Consider the following 23,599-nt stretch of genomic DNA (forward strand, 5'->3'; position numbering starts at 1 on the left):
AGGCAAGAGAGTGAAAGATTTCTAAATAACAACTAATTGCAGCAAAGAAACATTACTACAAAAGGTACCACACTGTTTATTCTTGTAGCTGAGCAGGGAATAAAGATGAAGGAAGACAGCCCTGAATGGGGCAAATCAGATAGGTGCCTTAAACAGGCAAATTTTGAGGAACGCCTAATTGTATGATTGTTCTTTTTAAGCCTGGCAAGTTATTTCATTATGTTTGCATTACGTTAGGAAAAAGAATTTTTACTGTGCTCACAACAAACTGTAAAGCTCTTATTAGTTTTGTAACTGCAAGGCAGCTATTTCAAAAGTCAGTTCAAGAAAAGGTCAGATATTTGGATTAGTATCTTTTGTTTAATTCACAAATTTTGTCAGAAGAAGAGAAAAAACACTGTTCTTGCACTGTGAGAGAACTCTAACAACATCTTCGTTTTGGTTTCAGAAGTCTACAGAACAAATGAAGAAAGTACCAACCATTGTCCTGTCTGTCTCATACAAGGGAGTCAAATTTATTGATGCAACAAATAAGGTATGTGCAATCATTCAATATTAGGTTTTATTTCTCACAAATAGGAACACCTATGAGGCTGGCTCTATAAGAACACCAGACCAGAGAAAGAACAGAGTTGTACTTTGTGGTTTCTTCTCACCAAAATGGATGCTATTTTATTGTCATTCTCCAGAAACTCAGTCTGGAGGACAAGCCTAGCAGCTTTAATGGCTCATTTGGAGAACATTGTGTCCAACCTTCTGCCACATTAAAAGGCAAGCTTACCACGAAAGATATTTGGCAGGAAGCCTGTGAGGAATCCTTAAACATATTCTTTCCTATACATTTAATTAAATGTACATTATATATATATATATATATATAAATATTGTTCATTAATATATTTTTGAGGGAAAAAAGATTAAAAATTATGTTTTTTCATCTCAATGAAAAATAAATATGCAAGGTTTTATGCAGAGCTGGCTATTGTAAGACTAAGAAATATGAGCCTTGAATGTCCTTTTTAAATGTCAGAGAGACATGTCAGCTCTCTCTGAGAGCTGTTTTTCTGATACTAGCCATTTGACTCCCTGAACTGCAGCAGCTTTTTAACAGTTGTTATTCCATATTTTTTTCATCTTCTTGTGTGGCAATGCCCCTGTGCTTTGTATCTTACATTTTAAATGCATCCAGCATCTCTAAAACTAAAAGAAAAAAAGTGAAAGATCAGAGAATTCATTGATGGATAAAGCAATGGGTTATTGCTTAGCTAAAGTAAAATGTACAAGATCTGTAAGCAGGAGTAAAGTAAAACATAAATTTCTCTTCTTTGAATGTCTAAAGTGACAAGAATATCCAGTCCACACCAATGTTTGCATATTGATAGAAATTATCTTTTCTGTTATGTGCCTAAAACTCACTAAGCAATATAAATAAATCTGACAACCCAGCTACCTGACCAGGTTAATAATGTCTAAAACTGCTTTGTGTTGCTGAACATTCAGATCACAAAATACATCTAGCCCAGTATCCATCAAACTTGCCAAATCAGTCAGTTTTAAAGGTGTTTAACTAGAACTGGGTTTTAAGGGAAGGAACAAAAGCAGATCTGTGAACTTCTGCTGGAATTTGGAAGCCTTATCCAGGCTTAGAAGATGGCATGAAAGAAAAACAGTGGTGAAATTACTGTTATGCCAAGTCTGGAATAATTGCCAGAGAGGAGAGGCCAGGGTTTTCTGTCAGCTCCTTTTTCTTCCATTGATTCAAAACTGATTCTGCAGCCCTCATTTCCTTCATATTCTCTGACATACAGGGCATTAATCAGGACATTGTAATGCTGTTAACTTTAACTTGGGTAAGGGCTGTTTTTTTCTGCTCTTAAATCTCTTCTCTAGTGTAAAGGCTGTAACTCCAATGTCCTTAGGTTTACCAAAAAGATCAGGAGAACAAAAGGACCTTCCAGTATCTCTACGTGTGGTGCATATGCTCTTACGTAAGAAGGCAACTTGGAAGAAGTTTGGCAAATTGCATTGGCTCTAGACCAGTCCCACTTAGATCTTACAGTAGTGCAATAGATGTATTTGATGGAGGTAAATAATGGCACAGTCCTGTGTTTTTTCTCAAGAGGTAGATTGCTTTCTCTCCAGTTCAAAATCTGCACTGCCTTTCCCTTCTGTAAAAACCAGGTAATAGCCTGCAACTCTCCCAGGAGCGTTGTTATCATCCTTGTCCACAGTGTGCTGTACCCAATTCCTTCAAGACCCAAAACAGATTAGCACTAAGGTGAGATCCTGTTCAGACTCGTACCGCTTCCACATGAGCTTCTAGTTGACAGCGCTGGGCACCACTCTAGCAGTAAATGCATACTTTTTAAATTACAAAAATAACTAGCAGTTACGTGCTTGAAAACTCAGCTCTCATGGCTGTTCATTCTTTTCCTTTATGCCACCAAGCTTAGAATTTGTATTCCGAGTCGTAGCAGGCAAAGCTTCAGGTGACAAAGGGGCCCTGACCTCATTCCACGACAGCTATTTCAGTGGCGCCTTGAAGCTTGGCATGACACCACTTTGACATGGCACCATTTCTTTGCAAGTGAGGCCAGAGAGAAATTGCTGCTTAGGAAAAAGCAGACTTGTGGTATTTTTTTTTCATGGGTGGCAGCTAACCCTATCTGCTGGGTGATTTCTGCCCGGAGGGAGGTTAGCTGGCAGGAGGTAGACAAGCGAAAGGAAGGCTGCTTAGCAAAAACCTGATCTCTCCAAGGTATTTCCTTGGCAGAACCAGAACCAGAACCAACTTTCAGCTTCCCTGCTTTCTGAGAGCGCCGCAGGTTTCTCTTGCCAAACCAAGTGACAATTTTTAGACCAACGACTGCATAGTGTTCCTCAGTGCCTGAGGAGCATACCCAGGACAGTGAGCTGGCTCATTGCCTTGTAATTTCTACAGAATAAAGCGATGGGTGTACTGGAGTAGTGACCCTAGGAAGGAGAAAACACATGCACTAAAACCATTTTTAATTTGGAAAAGAGATCACAGAGGGTATCCTATAAGAACTGAAGAAAAGCTCAATTTCGCTAGTAATTTTCATCTAGAAGATTTAGTTTATGTATACCTCCTTTTATTGAGAACTCCTTTGATATAGATATGTTTCCAAACTTCCGGTGGTTTAAAGTTAAAGCATTAGAATAAGCTCTGTGAGTTTTGACTGGAGTGCAAAGCCAGTGCAAAGTCATCTAGGAAAAGTTTCAGTATAGCAGAGTTCTTTCCATCTGCACAGCATAACTTCAGGTGATTACTTTGTGGCTCATGATTTGGCAGAAATATTTCACATGATTTTAAGCCCTTCCAAGCTTTAATTCTTTCTGCTTTTTTAACTACAATGTTGCCACTGCAACAGCAATGGCATATTACAGCTACATCTGTGGATATCTTAATTCTTGGGTTTGGTATAATTGTAATTCTTATCAAACGCATTCTTGAGAGCAAAAGTTATCAATTTGAGAACAAAGAAAATAAAATGCTTAAAGTAACATGAAAAGCCAATGATTATAAGACAGGGATTACATATGTCATTATAAATCGGCATATATTGAAACATAAGTACTGGTTTTGTCATTTTTATGTTTAAACATTAGAGAGAAATAATCAAGCATGTTGCAACAATTTAAGATTAAGGGGATTATTTCATTTCTTCAGTAAAAGTTTCCTTGCTGTTTTTTTCCATAATTGAAATTTGGAATGCTTTTTATTAAAAATTTTTCTTAAGCCATGGGTTCTTCAGTGAGATACATTAATATGTCTTTTTGAAAATTTGACACCTACATGCTAGGGGGAAAGTTGCCACTTAGCAAATGAAAGAAGATATGGCAAAACATCTTAAGTGACTTAGTTGCATGTATCTCCTATTACTCATTATTAAAAAAAAAAAAAAGGGAGAGGAGAGGAGGTGGGAAGGAAAAGATATGGTGGGGGAAAAACAGAGGTGCTCGGGGATCTTTTTAACTTGGACAGATGCCACCAAGGTGGCATCAAATGGTGGCTCTGCAAGGGCCTGGAATACTACAGTCCTAGCAGTGTTTGCTTTGGGGTTTTGTGGAAAAAAAGCAGAGCTACAGCCAGCAGGGCCACTGTTCAGAATAGGGTATAAACTAATCACTGAGTAAATTGATATTAAATGAATCATTCTTCTGTTTAAATAAACCATTTGAAAAGTGTGTGTTGCTGAAGCAAGGCCTAATCATAAGCCACTCTGCAGTATCTTCTTCTCTGGCTTCATGGTTCCTTTGGCCTGAACATAATAATTACATATCAGCAATTTATGTAATGAATATTCATAATTTTTATCAAAGCTTTAAGACAGCTTTTTTTTTTATTTCATTGGACAGACATGCCCCACCTCTATCTCAGTAGTGTGCTATAGCTTACATTGGCTGTTGCAAGTAGTGTCGCTCGGTGCATGAATGGTTTAATTTTTCTACGTCTCTCTTACAGGATGCTGTTGTCAGTAAGTGGAGAAAAGTTGCCAGATCCTCCTTTGTTTTCTTTTTACTAAGCAGAAGCCTTTCAACAACTCAGGGTTTAAATTATAAGTGATCTTTGGTGTTTGGGTTTTTTTCTCTTGAAAAAGTGTACCTGAAATTTGTCAAATACTACATGGGAAAAAAACAGATACTGAGCCTGCTGGGTTCCAGCAGATCTTGTCTATCAGTAGGCTGAAACACTGTCATGTAATGGTCATGATGCAGAAAACCAGCAGCATTGTAAGATGCTTGTATAGTGCATTGGAACTGTATTTACAGCTGTATGCCTAGAAAGAAGTCTCTTTGTCACAGGATACTGAATAAACTGTACAAAATCCAAGCAGACTCATAGGGAAGAATCTAGAATGCAATTCTTTCCTACCAGATTACTGGCAATTTTATATATTGTTGGAGATGTCAAAATTCCAATTACCTGTGTAAGATCACATGTGGGGTGCATTAAATCTCTTCTCATTAAGAAACTTCTGAAATACTTCAACAGATCAGATGAACATAAATGCAAAGCTAAAAAACATGCCTTTGTGGCTCTTTTACATTTAATTCCTAAGCTGATTGAAAATATTTCTTTTTAAACAGAATATTATCGCTGAACATGAAATCCGTAACATTTCCTGTGCTGCACAAGACCCTGAAGACCTTTCTACATTTGCGTACATCACTAAAGACTTGAAGACCAATCACCACTACTGTCATGTATTCACTGCATTTGATGTGGTCAGTTTATACAAGATGCTTCATTCAATGGTTCATTGTAATAGTAATAGTTCTTTAATTCTATTAAAACATTTCAGGATATCTGGTGATTGACAAAAGGTATCGTTCATTTACCACGTGAAAAGAATTCATCTACTATGGGACACTAAAAGAACATTTCCAGAGAAGATCAGTGATTTTCTTTCATATTATCTCATTTCCCATCTGAAATAATTCTCCTCTGTAATCTCAGGTGTTGATCATAAACTTAAGCAAGTAGCTTTTTGTATATGTTCTGACATAATTCTTCTACCCTAAGCTATAGCCTTCCAAGACATTTGTAGCAAGCAGGTTTGGCCATTTTGAAATCTTGGTGCACACCAAATCAGAACTGGGTCGATGTACATTATATGCAGTGCTCAAGCCAGCTAAGCAGTAGGCTCAGGAACAAGCTTAAGCCATGGTGGGGCACCCTGCACTTCTGACTGCTTTGTACTGCCTTTGCAGTTCAGGAAGGATGGGTTTGGTGAGGTCCAGCCCTTTGGCTTTTACCATTATGGGTTGGTCCCATGCCAGCCAGCAAGAGGTGAGAGAGTTGGACACTTTGTTGTGGGGGCCCTCTGACCCTGGGCAGATCCCATCTTCATAAAGCAGATGTGGGATGATGTCAGATGTTAACCACCATAAGTGATTTCTTCAGAATTTCTTATCCAGGTGTTCCACACATTCTGGTGTTTCAGTGTTAAGTTGAATCAGTTCCAATAGCACAAACATCTCTGTAAATATTCTTTAGACTTTCTGACATTATGTTGAATAAAATGGAGATCTGACACTTCCTCTGCAAATGTGGAGAGAATGTATGAAAAGTTTTGTATTTAATTTAGCCATAGAACAAAAACACAGATCTGAGAGAGACCACCCAGGTAGCTAATTACATCTCTCAAGAGGTCCTAGAAATATTTGACTACCACACTGAATCAGAAAGACTGGAAACACCTGTGAAAACAGAAATCTGTGCAGATTATTATACTTTCTGTGTTCCTGTTTAAAGTTTGCCCTTATAACTGTTAATGGATTATTATTATGATTATTGTTGTTGCTGTTACTATATGGTCCTTCTGTTCTGCTCTGCTCTCTGTCAGTGGGAGTTTTAGTTTAGCAAATAATGCAAATATTGGGGAAGGTTTATTTTAGCAGTACCTTTACCTTTTCAAAAAGATTGCCTTTGTTTTTGAAATGAGCACATTATGCTTTAATTCTTCTGTCCTTGTTCCCATCTTCCTGCCTAAAAATCTCAATCTCATTTCAGCAAAGTCCTTACAGCTCCAGCAATTTTGGTGGAAAATTACTATGTTGTTCTATGTTTATGGTTCTCAGATGGTGACAAAGACTACTAGTGTTTCAAGAAATCAGGAGCATATATCAATTAATCAGTCATGCCAGTTTCAGCTACAGTTGGTGAAACACATAGCTCTAATTTTTAAGACTAAGACAGTTTAGTCCAAAACTTTGAGGAGTACTTACCCTTTGAGGTAAGCATGTAAGATGCTATTAAAAATTATAACTCATTAAGAAAAGGTATTTTAATATAGTGTTATGTTTATGAATTTGTGAAACATGCTTACATGAATGTAAAGAAGTTTTTAAAATAGAGATGTCTGAACTGGGGAAGTTTATATGCAAATCTGAAAAGGTCAACGTTGCAGAGTGGTAGCATGTAGGAGAGTTTAAATAACAAGGTGTACAGGAAGGCAGGTTAGAAGCAATTTCAGCATTTTGGAGCATTGTTTTTGTTGTTTAAGTTCTCTGCTGACAGTTTAGTGTCCACAGAGAGTACAAAAAAAAACCCTCAAAAGTTGTGTTAAAAATAGATAGACCATGGTCAAGAAGATACTAAATTACATAGATTTTAGTGATAAGTGAATGAACTGAAATTAGACTGATTGTGGGAGGTTATAGTTTCTCCTGATTCATTTAAATATTTCTTAATGGTTCCAAAGTACTGCAGTTTCATTTATAGGTTTAATAATCAAGCGCATAGACTCTGTTACAGCAGATGAAATTAATTGTCTCCTTGCTGGACAGGGAATGAATAGTGATCCAGGAAAAATAACAACATTTTGCTCACTTTCCATACCTTAGGAGGAGCACTGAATACCCGAAGCACTTGAAATGGCTATTTTAAGCAATACAGAAAACCTTTAATGTCTAACTGTCTTAACTTAGTTTTCTTCCACAACATAATGCTCAGTGGTATGTTACCTACTTAAATATTCTCTTTTTGTGTTTTTTTTTCCCCAGGATCTAGCATTTTTTAAACAAGTACAAGCTCCATAAAAATAATAGCTAGATAATTGGAACAGAAGCATACAGGAAATTAAATTTTCTATTTAAAGTCCAACAGTTACAAAGCCTGATCTTCCAGTTTGCTAATAGAATCAATCCTACCCATTTCTTAATGTACAGAAGTCAAATCATGTTAAGAAAAATAAGGTATAAGATGGTAGCAATTCACAATAAGTTGTAAAAAAAGATGCATTCTGAACCATCATATATTATGCTAATACAATACATGCAATGGTATGAAAAAAAATTCACTCTCTTGGGTCCTTCAGTTCCTCAGGAATTGGGGGCAAGAATAATTTTTTTTCCATCTAGGAAAGCATTTTACTTTAGTGACATGTCAACTACCAGCATTACTGATAGGTACTGTTTAGGAGTGACTCTACTTGTAAACCATTTACTCAGAGTTAAAATTCTGTAATCAAAAATGCAAAAACTTCAGACTTGATTAAAGAATATTGAGGGGGACAAGGTTTGGGGAAAGAAGAGGATTTATTGTTCAGTGGATTTGAAATCCACTTCACTCTCATTCACTTATAAAGCAACCCTAAAAGTACCACCAGTAGATGATTCCCTCAGGAGAAAAAAACCTTCATAACAGTTCCCATACCAAACACTGGTTCTTATATGGGAGATGTCCAAATTAATTCCTGTCAGATATTCCTTCATCACTCAATGCTCTTATGAACAGAAGGCTACCGGCATAAATTGGAATAATTTCTGCTTTTGCTCATCCCAAGGATTAGACTGGTGGTCTGTGTAACACAAAGACTTTTTTCTTCTATTCTCTATTCTCTTGTCCTTCTATTCTCTATTCTCTTGTCCTTCATTGCACAGACTTAAGCTGGATAAGAATTGGAAACTGCTAGTATACATGCTTAGCAGAGAAGGAAAAGCATGCATTCAGGTATCGAAGTTCTGCTCCTTGCCTTCTTCCAGGGGATTAGGGGACTTATTTATCAAATTTTTTGCTGTTTGTATGATTATCTGGGTGCAACCAGTGTGGCATCCCCATGTCTCCAGAGTAGAAAACATTTTTATTTTGCAGTGCCCAGAGACAACATGCCCAAGCAGTCCCCTCTCCGGAGTATACTAGGTGGAACGTGTCAAACCCTTTCAGTTGCTCCTGGCAAACTTCTTGAGATGGAGCCTTTATTTATATATACCTTTATTTAGGTATCAAGGAGCTTTCAGCTCATGAGCAAATTAATGTTTCCTCTCTAATTGACATTGATGGCTTTTGCCATAGCCTGAAAGGCCCACTTTGAGAGCACCCTCCTGTTGCCTATATGTTATTGTGACACATTAGAAGAGAAAGATGGATTCAGAAGGGTTTGCCATCTACAAATCCTTTAAATCCAGAATAACTATCAAGGATTTAAGTTGCAAGAGTGCCTGATCATGAAAGCCTGATGCAGCCTAGGAGTTCACAGCTGTTACAAGCAAATACCCGCCATGCTGGTCTCATCAAACCATCTTGGGTGAGCTGAGCTTTTTTCTCTTTGAGTGCACAAAGGCTGACACATTGGAGAGTTCAGACAAATGCATGTCCTTTCCAGATCTACCCAAAAGGAAAGCATCTGTGGTCTTCTTGTCAGGCTTTTATAGTAGAAACCCTCTACATTTGGCCTTGAAGCTAAGTAGCCCTAAAAATGAATGCAGCACTCAACTGATTTCATCCCAGGGAATGAGTATTTTGACTTGGGCTAAGATTTTTCGTATTTTAAAAGTAAGGATTTCTTACACTCCGTTCTGTTTAATTTTGCTAACTGTGATTTTAAGTTTGGTACCTTGAACAAAAGGTGTACTTACTGACATTCCTGCTCATCTGATGTGATGGGTATCTCATCTACAAGACTCCAAAGGAAGGTTCTTCCATAATTCAGTCTTCAGTAAAGGCCAGATTTGACATTAATCTTTAAGAGAGGGGGAAAAAAATCATCACTTAAAAGCAAAAACCCATGAAATCCTCATTGTATCAAAAGTCCTTTCCCAAAAAGGCAAAATGTTAGTTTTTTTCCAAAAATTCCTTTGCAAGTGACATTTAAGTTTCTATAGCTCAAAAGCAGAAGTCTTACTCTCTTAAAATATTCCTCAAGCCTTGACATAGCTTTGTAGAAGGATGAAAACACAATGAAGAAGCAGTGTCTACTTAAACTTAGGCAGTATAAAAAAGACAGTTAAATTGTAGCAGAACAATTGGCCATTGTAATAGATTGGATGAATTAAAGTGGCTGAAGAATCCTGACTCAGACTTGCACTGGGACATTGAATTGTGCCATTATGTGGCAAACAGGGCAATTGACCTCAGCTTCTCACCTCCCAGAAATTATTGCTTAAAGGTGTTAGCTTACCCTCTGTCCTTCTCTGCTGTGCCAAGCAATGAACAGGATTGTAGAAGCCTCAGAAGCACCATGGTCCTAAAAGTTTTTCCTCCTTTCCGAGGAGCTTGATGAAGTGCTGTAAAGGTTAATGTCTTCTACAGTGACTAGGGAGTTTACAACTTTTGTGCTAAGCATCTTTCAGAGAGGAAGACTTGTTGCCTTCTTTTGTGCCACATGTAAAACATAGTCTGCTCACTCCATCAGAAGGATTTCCACAATAGATTTTGTGTTTTGGTTTTCTTTCCATTCCCAAGGAATCCTGCTCTTACCTCCCCAGTAAAGCCCTTGTGTGCATCTGTACCAACTCTAATCTTCATAATACTCTCCTGTGACTGCAGGTGAGAAATTCCTCAACCCAAATTTATTTGTTTCTGGTTTTTCCAAATACAGTTTTTCAGATAGCTTTAAATTTCACAAGGTACAATTTTAAAGTGCTCCTTGGCTCCATTTGCAGGCTTCTCTTCATCCAGGCCCTCCTTTAGTATGCAATTTATGAAATGGATGTACAAGCTATGGTTCAATTTACATTTTGCACATTGAGCAGAACACTGAATGTTTTGGGAATTTTTGCTGTATTTCAAATATTTATTAATCACAGAACCAGTCATGCGTTTCAAGTGGCTTTCAAGCTCCAGTCAGGCCTGTTTTCTTTTCATTTTACAGACTACAAAAGAAAAGAAATCATAGTTGTTTCTGACAAGACACAGAACCCAGACAAGATTTATGGCTCAACATGGCAAACTCTCTGCTTGTCTCTACTTCTATCTCAGAGTTTTTTCAGGCCTGTCTGTCAATGACTTTTTTTTTCTTTGTATGCCACACTGCATGGCGCACTCTTTCAGTCCCACTAGTATTACAGTTTGCTTTATCTCTGAGCCATTACTACACCTTGTCCTGCTCATAGAGTCATAGAAAGGTTTGGTTAAAGATCATCCAACTCCCTGCCATGGGCAGGAACACCTCCCACTAGACCAGGTTGCTCAAAGCCCCATCCAACCTGACCTTGAACACTGACAGAGAGGGAACAGCAACAGCTTCCTTGGGCAACCTGTTCTAGTGTCTCACCATCCTCACAGTCAAAAATTCATTCTTTTTATCTAATTTAAATCTACCCTCTTCCAGCTTAAACCCTTACCCCTTAATTCTATTGTTACATGCCCTTGATGTAGATGATTGTATTCCTTACTGATAATTATATCCACTCCAGAAAATGAGTGATGATATAGTATGTTCCCTTACTGTCACGACAGCTGATTAATATGTATTCAAAATAATATTTTTGTCCTACTTATAGGCACACTCCGTTTCAAATAATATTATTCTGTAAATTTTTAACAATTATACTCTGTTGGCCTTAATTCCGTAGCCAGCGTTCTGCTAAAAGGCAGAGCACTTTGTAATAGTCTCTTTAGTCTTTCATTATTACTCCACTGGCAAAATGCATGTTCAGTGTTTCTCAATCCTGGCCAGTTTCCATACATTAAAGGGGAGACAATTTGGAGACTACTGCTCTCAAATCAGGCAGATATTTTTATTTGGGAAGCTATAAAACTTTGGCTAGCTTGCTGTTGTGACTGCAGTCATTAACAACTGAGAGCATATCCCAGTGGAGGAGGATAATTGTTTTCAGTCTGACCTAACAAAGACAAGAGCTGGCGCCTTTATAAGAAGCTCTTATAATGAGCTAAATATGCTGAAATTAGCCTATGCTATCTCAGTATGCATGTGTGATAGCAAAGGGATGGAATTTCTGCATGACTACAATGAAATCACAGTGCAGGGCATGAAATACAAATCTTATCCTATTAACTGTTAACGACTGAAGGGCAGATAGTGTACTTCCAAGTGTCTTGCATTGCTTTCTGACTTGGTATTGCAAACTCAAGAGTCAGACTTGAGATATTTCATTTAAAATTATGTCAGAAACATGTGGGAATTTTAATGGAGCACCTAGTTTTAAAGCAATGCAGGGTTGCTTCCCATTATGGGCTACAGAGGTTGAGGAAAGAGAGAAAAACTTCTGAACTACATCAGAGATTTATGAATTATTCTAAGACTGTAGAACATAAGGAGGCAAGCCTGCAGGCTTGCTTGCATTTGCTCTGCAGGGGGTTGAAACATTCTTGGAAAGTCAGGAGCCTAGAAATAGGCTCTAGTAGAAGCCTATAAAACAAACCCACAAACCTGAAAAAGCATTACCATAAAATTTTACTTTCAGTTTAGATCAAGGTCAAATTTGAAATTCACAGCTGCTTTTTAGTTGATGTAAAACTATACTGAAAATATTTTTACACAGACCCCCTGGTTCTTCATTCATGCTTTATAAACATTTCAACAGGCTTTCTTCCATCTACGCAACAAGAACTTGAAATATTCTACCCATACCCCCAAACTGATCTTGGTCTAAAGAGCCTGGCTACTTTGATCCTACACACCAACCCCTACACCCTCCTGCTGACAGGAGTATTCTGACATCCTGCGTTAAGCTCAAACATTTTTACATCTAGAAAACAAAACCACGAGAAAATTTCTCCCGTGCTTGAAATAAAAACACTTGAAGCAGAACACTCACTTGATGCATGCATAGGTGGGTTGCTTCTGTGAAGCAGAGTGTGCACTTCTGACATTTTTGTCCTCTTGGTAGCATCACTCCAACACTTCATCCTCTTCCCATGCTGCTCGGTGAGAGCTGGAGGATCCCGAGGTGCATGCCTGGGATAGCAGAACATCACGCTCTGGAAGATAATGGGTCAGCAAAGGAGGTCTGAAGCAGAGCAAGGCTGTATATCCATAGGTGCAGGAGTGAGAGATTGGTGGGATCTTGAGAGCAGCGGATACGGAGAGAGGTGGGAAGAGTGGGGAGGTTGATGTACTTGTTCTGAAAAAGAGATGACACACACTCACCCGCTCCTATTTTCATGGTTGGTGAGACAACATTTTCTAGGGGTTTAGAAGTAATTGCTTCTAAATGTACAATAATTTACATTTAGATTGGTTTTAATCAATGAGAAATCAAATGACAGATGTAAATATTACAGAGACTAAGGAAGTTATTACCAGTGTGATGTTAATTATTTACTTCACAAATCATTTCTGTTGACAGCACCGCTTCATGTATCTGACAATAATTCAGCCTCACTCCAACTTTAGCTGTTTGTGTTTTGTTCCAGAATTTAGCTTATGAAATCATTCTTACGCTAGGACAAGCATTTGAGGTGGCCTATCAGCTTGCACTACAAGCACGAAAAGGGGGCCATTCTTCAACCCTTCCAGAAAGCTTTGAAAATAAACCCTCCAAGCCTATTCCCAAACCACGTGTTAGTATTCGGAAGTCAGTGGTAAGTAGAAGGTAGTGTTGCATGCCAAAAAAGCAAAATTCATCTATTAAGAGATGATGTACTAGAAGCTGTACAAGTAAAGGTACCCACTGAGTCAGAAATACTCTGTATTTTATCTGTGCCACCTCTGCTCATCAGCTGGTGAAGTTGTGTCACTGCAACACAGGCAGCCCCTTCGAGCAACTGCTCCTTTCAGATTCCTGCTGTTTAAGATGTTGCTTGGTTTGTGCTTTGCATATTGCCATTACAGGAATTGCAGAGCTCTAATTGATTCAGTCTAATTCTAGTGTATTTTCCTTTTTTTAAGTGCCGAGGATCACGGCCGATGCATGCCTCTAAAACTTTGTGGTTCCATGAACTTTTCCCATCTATTGAGAAAAATAATCCACACCAAACTTGTTTGGTACACAGTTGCTGTATATGTATACTAATCAGATCACAAATCCAAACCAATTTACAATAATCTTGTCAGACCAAGCAACTTATTTTCTTACCCTCCTGTTCCAAAACTGGGATACAATATATATTTTCAATATTTTCTCTGGAATCCCAAATTCCTACGAATCCAAGCTCATAGAAGCCTACGTATTTATTGTCTTTAAGATGCCCTTCTGAAGAGCATAGATAACATAGAAGTATTCTTATATGGTGGAGCTTTTAAAAAATTATGAAAACTATTTTAAATCAAGTGAGAAGAGACACAAGGAGATTTGGGAAGGAAAGGGGGAAAGTGACTGCACACTGTATCATATTCACTGACTATAAAGTAAGAGCTGTACTCTGTTGTGTTTAATTATTGGATGAGAGGAAGGAGGAAAAAATGCATGACTGCATACTTTGTCATCCATTGCCACAGGATCCTCCTCCATAAAATTTTAACAAAGAACATTTCTTGATGCCATCACTTGTCTCGGTAGCAAAAGGATTTCTCAAAATCAAGTGTGGCTTTAATGATCTATGATGCCATATAGCTTGGGGGTAGAATCATAGAGTCATTTGGGTTGGAACAGACCTCTAAAGGTCGTCTAGTCCAACCCTTATGCAGTAAGCAGGAACATCATCAGCTAGATCAGGTTGCTCAGAGCCTCATCCAGCCTCACCTTGAATATCTCCAGGGATGAGGCCTCAACCACCTCCCTGGGCAACCTGTACCATTTTATCACTACCCTCATGGTAAAGAACTTTTTCCTAACATCCAATCTCAATCTACTCTTCTCTAATTTAAAATCACTGCCCCTCATCCTGTCATTACAAGCCCTTGCAAATAGTCCCTCTCCAGCCTTCCTGTAGTCCCCTTTCAGATACCTAAAGGTCATTATTAGGTCTCCCTGGAGCTTTCTTTTCTCCGGGCTGAACAACCCCAGCTCCCTCAGCCCATCTTAGTAGGAATGGTGTTCCAGTGCCATGATCATTTTCATGGCCCTCCTATGGACCTGCTCCATCAGGACCGTGTCCTTCCTGTACTGAAGGCTACAGAGCTGGATGCAGAGCTCCAGGTGAGGTCTTACCCGAGCAGACACAGCTCTGACCTAAAGAGGAAAAGAGGGTAACCCTGGGCACACAGGAGCATTGACCATCAAACTAGCTGCATCAGGGTTTAGTCAATAGGGGATTTGTTCAGTGTTCTGTTTGAGAAAATTCTAGAAATGCCATGCCCAGAGATGGTAACCCATCTGTGTTTGTCTTTGTCTTAAAGCAGATAGATCCGTCTGAGCAAAAGACTCTTGCGAACCTCCCATGGATTGTTGAACCCGGACAAGAAGCAAAAAGAGGCATTAATACCAAGTATGAAACTACAATTTTCTGATACAAAACTGTCCCCCCTGTTCCTTGTTGTGCCTTGCACGCCAAGCAGTCACAGCACAGCCTTTCATTTATGGCAACGTTTCAACCCAGCAGAGAGGAAGACTGCACTGTATGAGTGGCCTTGTAACTAACAAAAAAGGCTGACAGTAATTTCTGGTGATGTTCTTCTTCCTGCAGCACTGACAGAAGAATGACACTATACGAAGACTTTTAAAATTACAGTCCACAAGAGGAGTGAGAAACCTTATTTTTCACGCAGTTCTCCCTTGTGACTCTGCCACAGTGCTTTCTTTGACTTCTTCTTTTAGAATTCTACTTTTTAAAAAAAACAAAAAAACACACAACAAAAGGTCTCTAAACTAACACTAATGCTGCCTACAAGTAGAATATTTGATTGGTTTTTTATTTAAATCATGGCAGTTTTTAACTGAAGTAGAACCAGAATTAATAAATAGAGTATTTGTGAAACCACTGAATTTGTTAATAATTATTGTGTTATCTAAAGAACTCATTAAAGTGACAAGAAATTAGGTAACCTGATTTCTATGTGCACTGGTTTTATATGTAATCCTGGATGTCCTTTGATCCTCAACAGAGATAGGAACCTCTTGCATTGTAACAAAGGATCAGAGTTTTATGAATGGTTAGAAAAAGGTATTAATAATGCACAGAAAACATTTATTAGATATTTTTATGGAAGAGAAGTACTATAGGAAAACATATTAATATTTATGGAAGGAAGCCAGATTAATTATGAAAAATATTGTTTATTTTAAAGTTAAGTAAACCACTGCTATTGCAGCATTATGAAAATTATAAGAGTTGTAGCATCAGTGCACTGGATGTTCTGTGTAATCAGTCTGGAATGAAAATGGAATGGTCATTCTACTACACCTACATATAGTTTATGCAGTTCACCATTGCTATAGCCATGAATTCTACTAGTATTTTTAAAAAATAATCTCAGTGGTTCTAAAAAGAATAAAAAACATGAATTTTGCTATCAAGATTTCTGTCACAGAAAGCTTGTTTGGAAGAGTGTTGATAAAATTCTACTGCAAAACATTTTTCTAAATAAAAATAGCAAGAAAAAAATTCCAAAGTAATAAAAACATTTTCATGGAACAAAATAGTTAAGCATTTGCTTAATATTTGATTAAATAAGATTTACTTACATTTTCTTTGAAGTGTTTTAATTTTTTTAATGTCTGTGGAGTATTTGTATAATACCATGATGTATATTTATGTAGAACTGAAATTATAACAGTACAAATATCACTATAGGAGAAAAATGACATTTTAACGTATATTGTTCTATCCAGTCAAATTGTGAATCATTTTGAAGTTCATTATAGAGATATTGATAAATTGTGTGGTTGTCTTAATGTTTTTTTTAATTATTATTTCATATCCAGCTGAGGTTTTCAGTTAGAATCATCAGTTGGTAAATTCCAAAAAAAAAAAAAAATGGATAATTGAACTTGGTTTAAACCTGATAATTGTATATGGTTTAGTTAAACCTAATCATAGCGCTGAGTGATGACATACTTTTAATACAGTATTCAATTTACTTGAACAAAATAGTTTCTTGTACATATTTTTGCCTATTCACTGTTGATAATGTATGTAGTCAACTGACAGTAAAAAAAAAAAAAAAAAAAGTAACCCTAAAAATACAGTACCAAAAGGAAAATTGTATAGGAGAACAGTAAATAGTAGCCTCACTGCAACAAATACTTATGTAAATATGCTTGGGCTTCCAGTTATAAATTTTGTAATTTTGTCATTTATTTATATCCTATAAAAGCACACAAAATAAAATGAAGTTGTACAGTCCCAGTGCTTTGTGCATTGTTTAATCACTGCTAAAGGAAATAAGGGGCCTGATATAAGGGATACTGAAGTCAGTGAAGGATCCTGCCCTTTCCCCAGTATCATTGGGTTTTGTAGCTTGTCCCTTGCTAACCAGGCATTGCTGTGGAGACAGTTTTGTTCTAAAATACAGATTTTGTTCACAGATAGCACATACTTCATCCTTTAAAGTCCTTGATTAACTGGTTCTGTAGTGCACTACTGAACTGCTGACTTCCAGAGTTAACTGCACCCTGGAAAGACTCACACGGGGACTTAACGTAAAAACAAAACACATTCACTTCAGGCACCAAATCACAAAGTGGCCAGATTTTCAGGCTATAAAACTGGGACACCTCTTAGCTGAGTGACCCTTAAAATTAAGAAATGAGACAGGAGCTACAGCACAGTTCTAAAAAGATATAAGGGAAAGGAGTGAAACAACAGGAAGGAATGGCAGCTTCCAGGAAGAATTTTGTCTAAGTTCAGCAAAGAGATGTCAAGCAGGTCGCATGGCACAATACGCTCCTTGTTTAGGGGAGATAAGTGAGGCAAAAGAGACAGAGGATGGTTAGTGAGACTGATAAAGATGAGACAGATGAAAGACTGGGGGGGCAGGGAATGAGTGTGAAAGGTTTTGGGACGTGGTGAAGAAGTGGGAAACTGGAGCCCCGTGGCAGATGTTGATCTGGAAGAAGAGAGAAGTAACGGGCATGAGGTACTTCTGTATTTGGAGAACTATGGGATTTCAGAGAGAAACATTTCCCTCACTAATTGAGTTGGAGAGAAGTCCATTGGGTGCCCTCTAGCATGGGACAGTGGTTCAGAATTCCTTTCTTCAGATCCGTAGAGACTTCTACAAAGCTGCACTAACCCAAAGCAGTTAGAACATCATCTCTTATCCTTTTTGGTCACAGTGAACAGCTGACTTTTCATCAAAGTTCCTAATATGTTGGAAGTGTATGGGCAGTAAGGGGGCAGTGGTCAGTCTTAAAAGTGAATGCAGGCAAAAAGACAGACACCTGCAAAAGATCAGCAAAGGAGAGTGATTGCTGTTCTACTAAAGGTAAGAGGGAAGAAGAGGTAATCAAGTAGAGCAAATGAAGAAACTGAAGCATTTGGATGTTGCAAAATCATTAGTTAAAGTAACTTCCTTATAGTGGGAGGGTGGAGAACATGCAAAAGGGAGATGATATGCAAGTGGATTGCACTTAACAGAAGATAAGGAAATTGTCATCAAAGTGTGGTAAGTGTGGATGACAAAGGATTTTGAGAACTATTTGGCTATTTGGCTAATGAGGTCTCTAATATGCAAGGTAAAAAAGCTGCTGCTGGGATAAAAAATGGGGCAACTCCTGAAGGAACCAAGAGAGAAGTTCTTTGTTGTGGAGGTGGAAGGTCTCCTAAAGCAGATGTGGCATTTTAGACTGGATGTAGTTTTCTCTAACCTGGTGTTTATTAAAAGCCAGAGGAGCTACTTCTCACAGCTGGCAGGAGGAGGCAGTGTACCTGGTTCTGGTATTCTGACAATAAGTTTCTGAGAGGCTGCTTCTCCTGGAGACCCAGAGCATTACAATTGCCTTGCATTTTGACACATCTCAACATCTCAGTATCAAAAACTGGCATTACCATAAGATGGTGATCATTGGGAAAAGAATTGGAAGGTCATTAAGAAGGTTGTTTCAATCCCTTGAAAAATAAAGCAGCAAGCTAGAAAATCAATGATAACTTCCGTTCTAGAGTAAAACAGGCAGTTTGTGCCATGTGCAGAACTCTTATTTAATTTTGCCCTAGATTTATTTCAGTGTGTGCTGTTCAGCTGTCCTGCTTCACACTTTGCTGAAGGATGCTATCTAAGATGTCATCAAGACAACGATCTAGAAATAGTAACTTCAAATGTCTCCAAACTACCAGCCCAAAAAACAATCGACTGTACAGAGGAACTGGGTAGAAGTGATGAACATAAAAGTGAAAGACATAGCATGAGGATAAGAGATGGTATTTAAATGTGGGCACTTGTCTAGGAAGATGGGTATCTGTTATGTCATGTAAAAAGACCAGAAAGTGGGGGGGAAAGGACTCTCAATTTGCTGAAAGTATTAACAGATTTTTCAGCTCACTAGTAAATTCAGGCTTCTCCTGATAAGCTCTTGAGTTGTTTAGCACTCCATAACTACTTTGGGTGAACCAACTTCTTTGCTAGACTGGCCTTACCGTTATCAAGTCAAGCCTTGAATACACTGGTTCTAGTTAAATTTCCTGCCTGTGAGCTGATAACCCAAGCTAGAGAGAGGCTGATCACAAGCTCAGATAACTGAAGCAAACACACGAGATTCACTTGCAGCCAGAGTTCACACTAGGGTGCAGATGTTGTGGAACTGGTGGGATATTTCCTTCCTACTGATGACAGTCACACTCATCCTCATTCCCATCCTAAACAAACACTGCTGTCCTCTGGAAGAGGCAAAAAAGGGAGATGAGGGAAATGGCCCCTGTTCCTTGCCTTTCAGCAAAGATACACTCCAAATGCAGGAACGGGAAACCACCTCCTTTCCTGGCTCCTGCTCTTGTACAATACTACAAGCAAAGTTCTCTTCAATCCTATTTAACATGTATATTTATTTGCTAATGACACATCTTTCACTCTTCTGCTATGGAAGTCAGGTACCCATTCTCCAGGAGTCTGGGTCTGAATGAAGTGATATTAACTGGACAGACTAAAATGATTTCAATATGTAAATGAAACAAAATATTCTCTCTCTCTCCTTTTGCCACCAAGAACCTGGAAAAGAAATCTGCTTTTTTACCAGTCAAGTAAGCTGAATTAAAAACACTTTGCAACCACACAAGAAAAAGTGAAGCTTAGACAGAAAGTGAGAGCCTTAGACTTCTTCCTTACACATAGAAAACATCACAGGTTTAATGTCATAAAGTCATTTAGTTGTAAGCTACATGCCTTTTGCTCATTTTCTTAAACATGGCAATTCCTACCTTCAAGTAATTTTAAGAACTACTCATGTTCTTCAGATCCTTATGCAAAGCTAAATTTATTCTAGTATTAAAATCCTTTGGAAAAATAAAAAACAAAATTAAAAAATCAAGCATAGTGTTAGTGATGGGTCAATGACTGAGAGAGGATGTACAAATTTGAAGGCAGTATATTTGTTATAATCTATTCTAAATAAGTATTAGCCCAGAAACTCGGGATGAGACAAAGGAAATGGAAATATGTTCCAGTATAAAGAATACCCAAAGAGTATTAGCTTTATCCTAGAGTGACACCATGAGGAAAAAAGAAATAGACTACACTGATTTTAATGATACATTAGATGCAGTACAATCTTCATTCTTGTGCTTTTGATTATTGGATAATTATAACTGCTGGGCTGCAGAACTGAGGGTTTGGGCATGTCATAATCAAAAATATCCTAATGTATATAATTGAGGCTAGCACTACTTATTTCCTGAGTTTATGTTGTGTAGATGATTTTTTACTTCAATTTAACTTTATATGCTTATATTTTGTATACTGCAGAAGGTTACAAGGATCAATTAGCTGAGCAATTCTGCAATGGGATTGAGTGAATCTACTGAAACCTCCTTGTATCTGGGAATGCTCTATAGGATGAAAAATTAGTGTGTAAATACATTAGATCATTCACTGTGGCCAACTCTCTATAACAGCTGATACATTTCACTCAGCTATACTTGCTTCAAGCTTGAAGAATTACCTAGGCCAACTACCTCAATCCTAGAAAATTAAACTGCTCAGAAAACAAAAAGATTAATACCTGCCACATCTGAAGGCACAGCTCATCTGTGTTCAGTACTGAACGTCCAAAAGAGGCCAATCTGAAAGGAAGGTTAAAAGATTTAAAGGCCAAATTACACTGTGCAAGAATGAAGTTTTTACTGATGGCCAACAAAACCCCTAAGCCTTAGTGTTTTGCAGCAATCACTCTTGTGGTGTGGACTATGAAGACCTGAGGCAAGATCTTTATCAGAAGGTTCTTTGAAGTTTCTTTCTGTAGATAGTTTTGGGTGAGACATGCAAAGCAGAGGAATAAAGATCTTAGCGTTATAATAAATCATAAGATTTGAAGCATGCAGAACAGTTGGGAGAATTTAAGTAGGAACAGAATGTTTTTTCTGAAATGTCTGTTTAGACTCAGTTTTGCATAAAGAAGTAGAAGTTAAAAACTAATTCCCATCCTTTGCCTGATTTTATGAGTTGTTTTTTTTTTTTTCTTCTGGTCAAAAGAACTGATTTCTCTTTTGTCAGCAAGGCTGTAATGTCCTGCCTCTCTCCCACATCTCACAACTACATTATTTCTCAGCCTCCTCTCCAATTCAACAAAATAAATTAATCTCCAACTTTATACTGCAAGACTTCTGCCCAGTCGTTGGATCACTTTTTGTGGTCCTTTTCTAAAATTCTGGTTGAATCCATTTTGTCCCTGAAATTCGAATGCCAGAGGTATATGCACTGCTCTAGCTGAGATCTTACTAATGTCTTAGATGATTTCTTTACTCCTTCAAGTTAAATCTTTTTTATCTGCTTAACATGCCACTGTAGACCCCTTGGAGTTTGTATGGATGATAACCTCCACTTCCATTTCCACCCCACCATTTTGAGGACAGTCTCACTGGCATTTTTAAGGCCACTCCACAACACCAAAACCACGCTACTGAATGTTGAAAGCAGACATATATTATATTGTGATAGCTACTTATTCTTGCAATTCACTCACTAGCCAATTAATCTAATCTGCAGTTTTATCATCAAAGGTTTTACAGAACATGGGCAAAAACATTAAATAACATTGTACAAATAATGTGACCTATATTCTAATCTGTCTAATATGTTCTCTACTGTTGCTATAGAACAGAAGCTCTTTTCAATCAAAATGCTGTCTGATAATAAATCAAATTCCCAAAGAAATTCAAAGTTCATGTATTGACATTGATGGGTTAAAAATAAAATTAACATAAAAAATAAAAAACAAAACAATTACAAATATGTCAGCAATGTTTGATGAAACCAGGGTCTCATAGTACAGGACAATCATCAACACCTAGGAAAATGCTTCAGAGTAGACTCTGCTTTTCCGTACACCCCTAAATCTGGTATTCCAAGATTTTGGGACTGACTTTATATCAATAGTAGCATTGGTCACCTCTTTCCAACACCAGAATTGTCATGCTTCACAGTTCTTTATAAATTTTTCTTTTTTTTCAAGATGTGATGATTTTTATCAGGCATGATTCAAAGGATGCTTATCTATCTGAGGCATATGGGTATTTATTTTGTTTATACTTGCTGATTCAAAATTCTTTAGTTTAGTTGAAGTATATTAAGATTATAAGATTCCTACCCTTATGATTAATATATTAAAAATATTTGGTCTTTCCAACATCGTATTTCACAGCTCTCATGCTGTGATCAATGAAATAAGCTTCACTTTTGTTAATTGCATAGGTGTAATACTAAATGACCTCTCCTTTATTTATTGAGAGGCATATTTATTTTGAGTGCATATATTGAGTGCATATTTATTTATGCACTTACTGGTGCACAAGCCCCTATCAGTTACCTATTATACTTTACTTTGTGATTTGCACTCTAACATATCATGAATATCTAATATATTTATCTTTGTTTCACTGCAGTTTCTACATCTTTTCTTAAGGGATGCCAAGTAAGATAGCATCTAATTCCTTGGGCTTTTGGGTAGTTTGGTGGTTTTTTCCACATCTGCAGAGCTGTGACCTCTTTCCATTATTCCCAGCTTTAAAACATCCTACATTAGATCTATGTGCCCAACTATGACAAAAACTGGTGACAAATCTGTGCCTCCTTGAAAGAGGTGATACCCTGTTATACAAAGAATATGCAAGCAGGGTACGATCAGTGAGACCTGGAAAACTGCTGATTTTTACCCCTTGAACTTGATTTCATGATTTGATCTCATAAAACAGATTTCATAAAGGTTTGCTTTTCAAGAAGGTCTCTGCTGATCTAAAGCCAAGTATGTGGGTGGTTTTCATCTTGCTATAGTTGATTTAACTTGTAAAAAGGAGGCTTAACTTCCTCTCTATATTTTCTTCCAATTATATAAACATTCCTGTGAACAAGCCAGTAAGCATTTATGACATATTTAGAGCTGCCTGGTGATAATTTATGAGTACTTCATGATGGCCTGATTACCAAAATGTTTGTTATATGGCTTCGCTTGTTTAAGATAGCAAAAATCTGTCAAGAAAAAAAAAACTCTGGAAGGGACAGAAAGATTAATGTACCCAGTTTCCAAATTCTACTCGGCTCTTTAGGAAAAATGCCAGAATTATTTGAATATCCTATTCAAAATTGCAAATTATGACAACGGCCTCTAAAACCAGCTTAGAGTAAGTAGAAGCAAAATCCAAAAATTTGCAAGAGCAAATCTTCTGCTTCAAATTGCAAGCAAAAAGCAATTTAACAAAAAGCTGTTAAAAAAAAAAAAACAAAACTAACAGTTTCTGTCAGTCACTGTACAAACACCACCATTATAACTGCATCTTTACTTTTAACATGCCACTGCTGCTGCAGAGTCTGTGCTACAAATCTTTGACTGCAGTCACTCCTAACCTTGTCTTTACTTCATCCCA

At 37.6% G+C, this 23,599-nt stretch overlaps 1 protein-coding gene across 5 annotated transcripts in view; it reads left to right on the forward strand.

The window, feature by feature from the left end:
* ANKS1B (ankyrin repeat and sterile alpha motif domain containing 1B) overlaps nucleotides 1-16,936 on the forward strand; it is a 414,385-nt gene extending 397,449 nt beyond the window's left edge. For 4 of the 5 annotated variants that reach the window (XM_071764199.1, XM_071764208.1, XM_071764216.1 and 1 more), the window contains 5 exons: nucleotides 449-535; nucleotides 5,113-5,250; nucleotides 13,127-13,294; nucleotides 14,991-15,079; nucleotides 15,278-16,936. In XM_071764199.1, the coding sequence (XP_071620300.1) occupies nucleotides 449-535; nucleotides 5,113-5,250; nucleotides 13,127-13,294; nucleotides 14,991-15,079; nucleotides 15,278-15,314 (519 nt within the window). In that variant the 3' untranslated portion in view covers nucleotides 15,315-16,936. Of the gene's footprint in view, nucleotides 1-448; nucleotides 536-5,112; nucleotides 5,251-13,126; nucleotides 13,295-14,990; nucleotides 15,204-15,277 lie in introns of those variants that run through there. The other variant, XM_071764227.1, reaches the window with a different exon arrangement.
* The last annotated feature ends 6,663 nt before the right edge of the window (nucleotides 16,937-23,599 follow it).

Source organism: Heliangelus exortis, chromosome 1 (genome assembly GCF_036169615.1).
Source record: "Heliangelus exortis chromosome 1, bHelExo1.hap1, whole genome shotgun sequence".
NCBI classification, from domain to species: Eukaryota; Metazoa; Chordata; class Aves; order Apodiformes; family Trochilidae; genus Heliangelus; species Heliangelus exortis.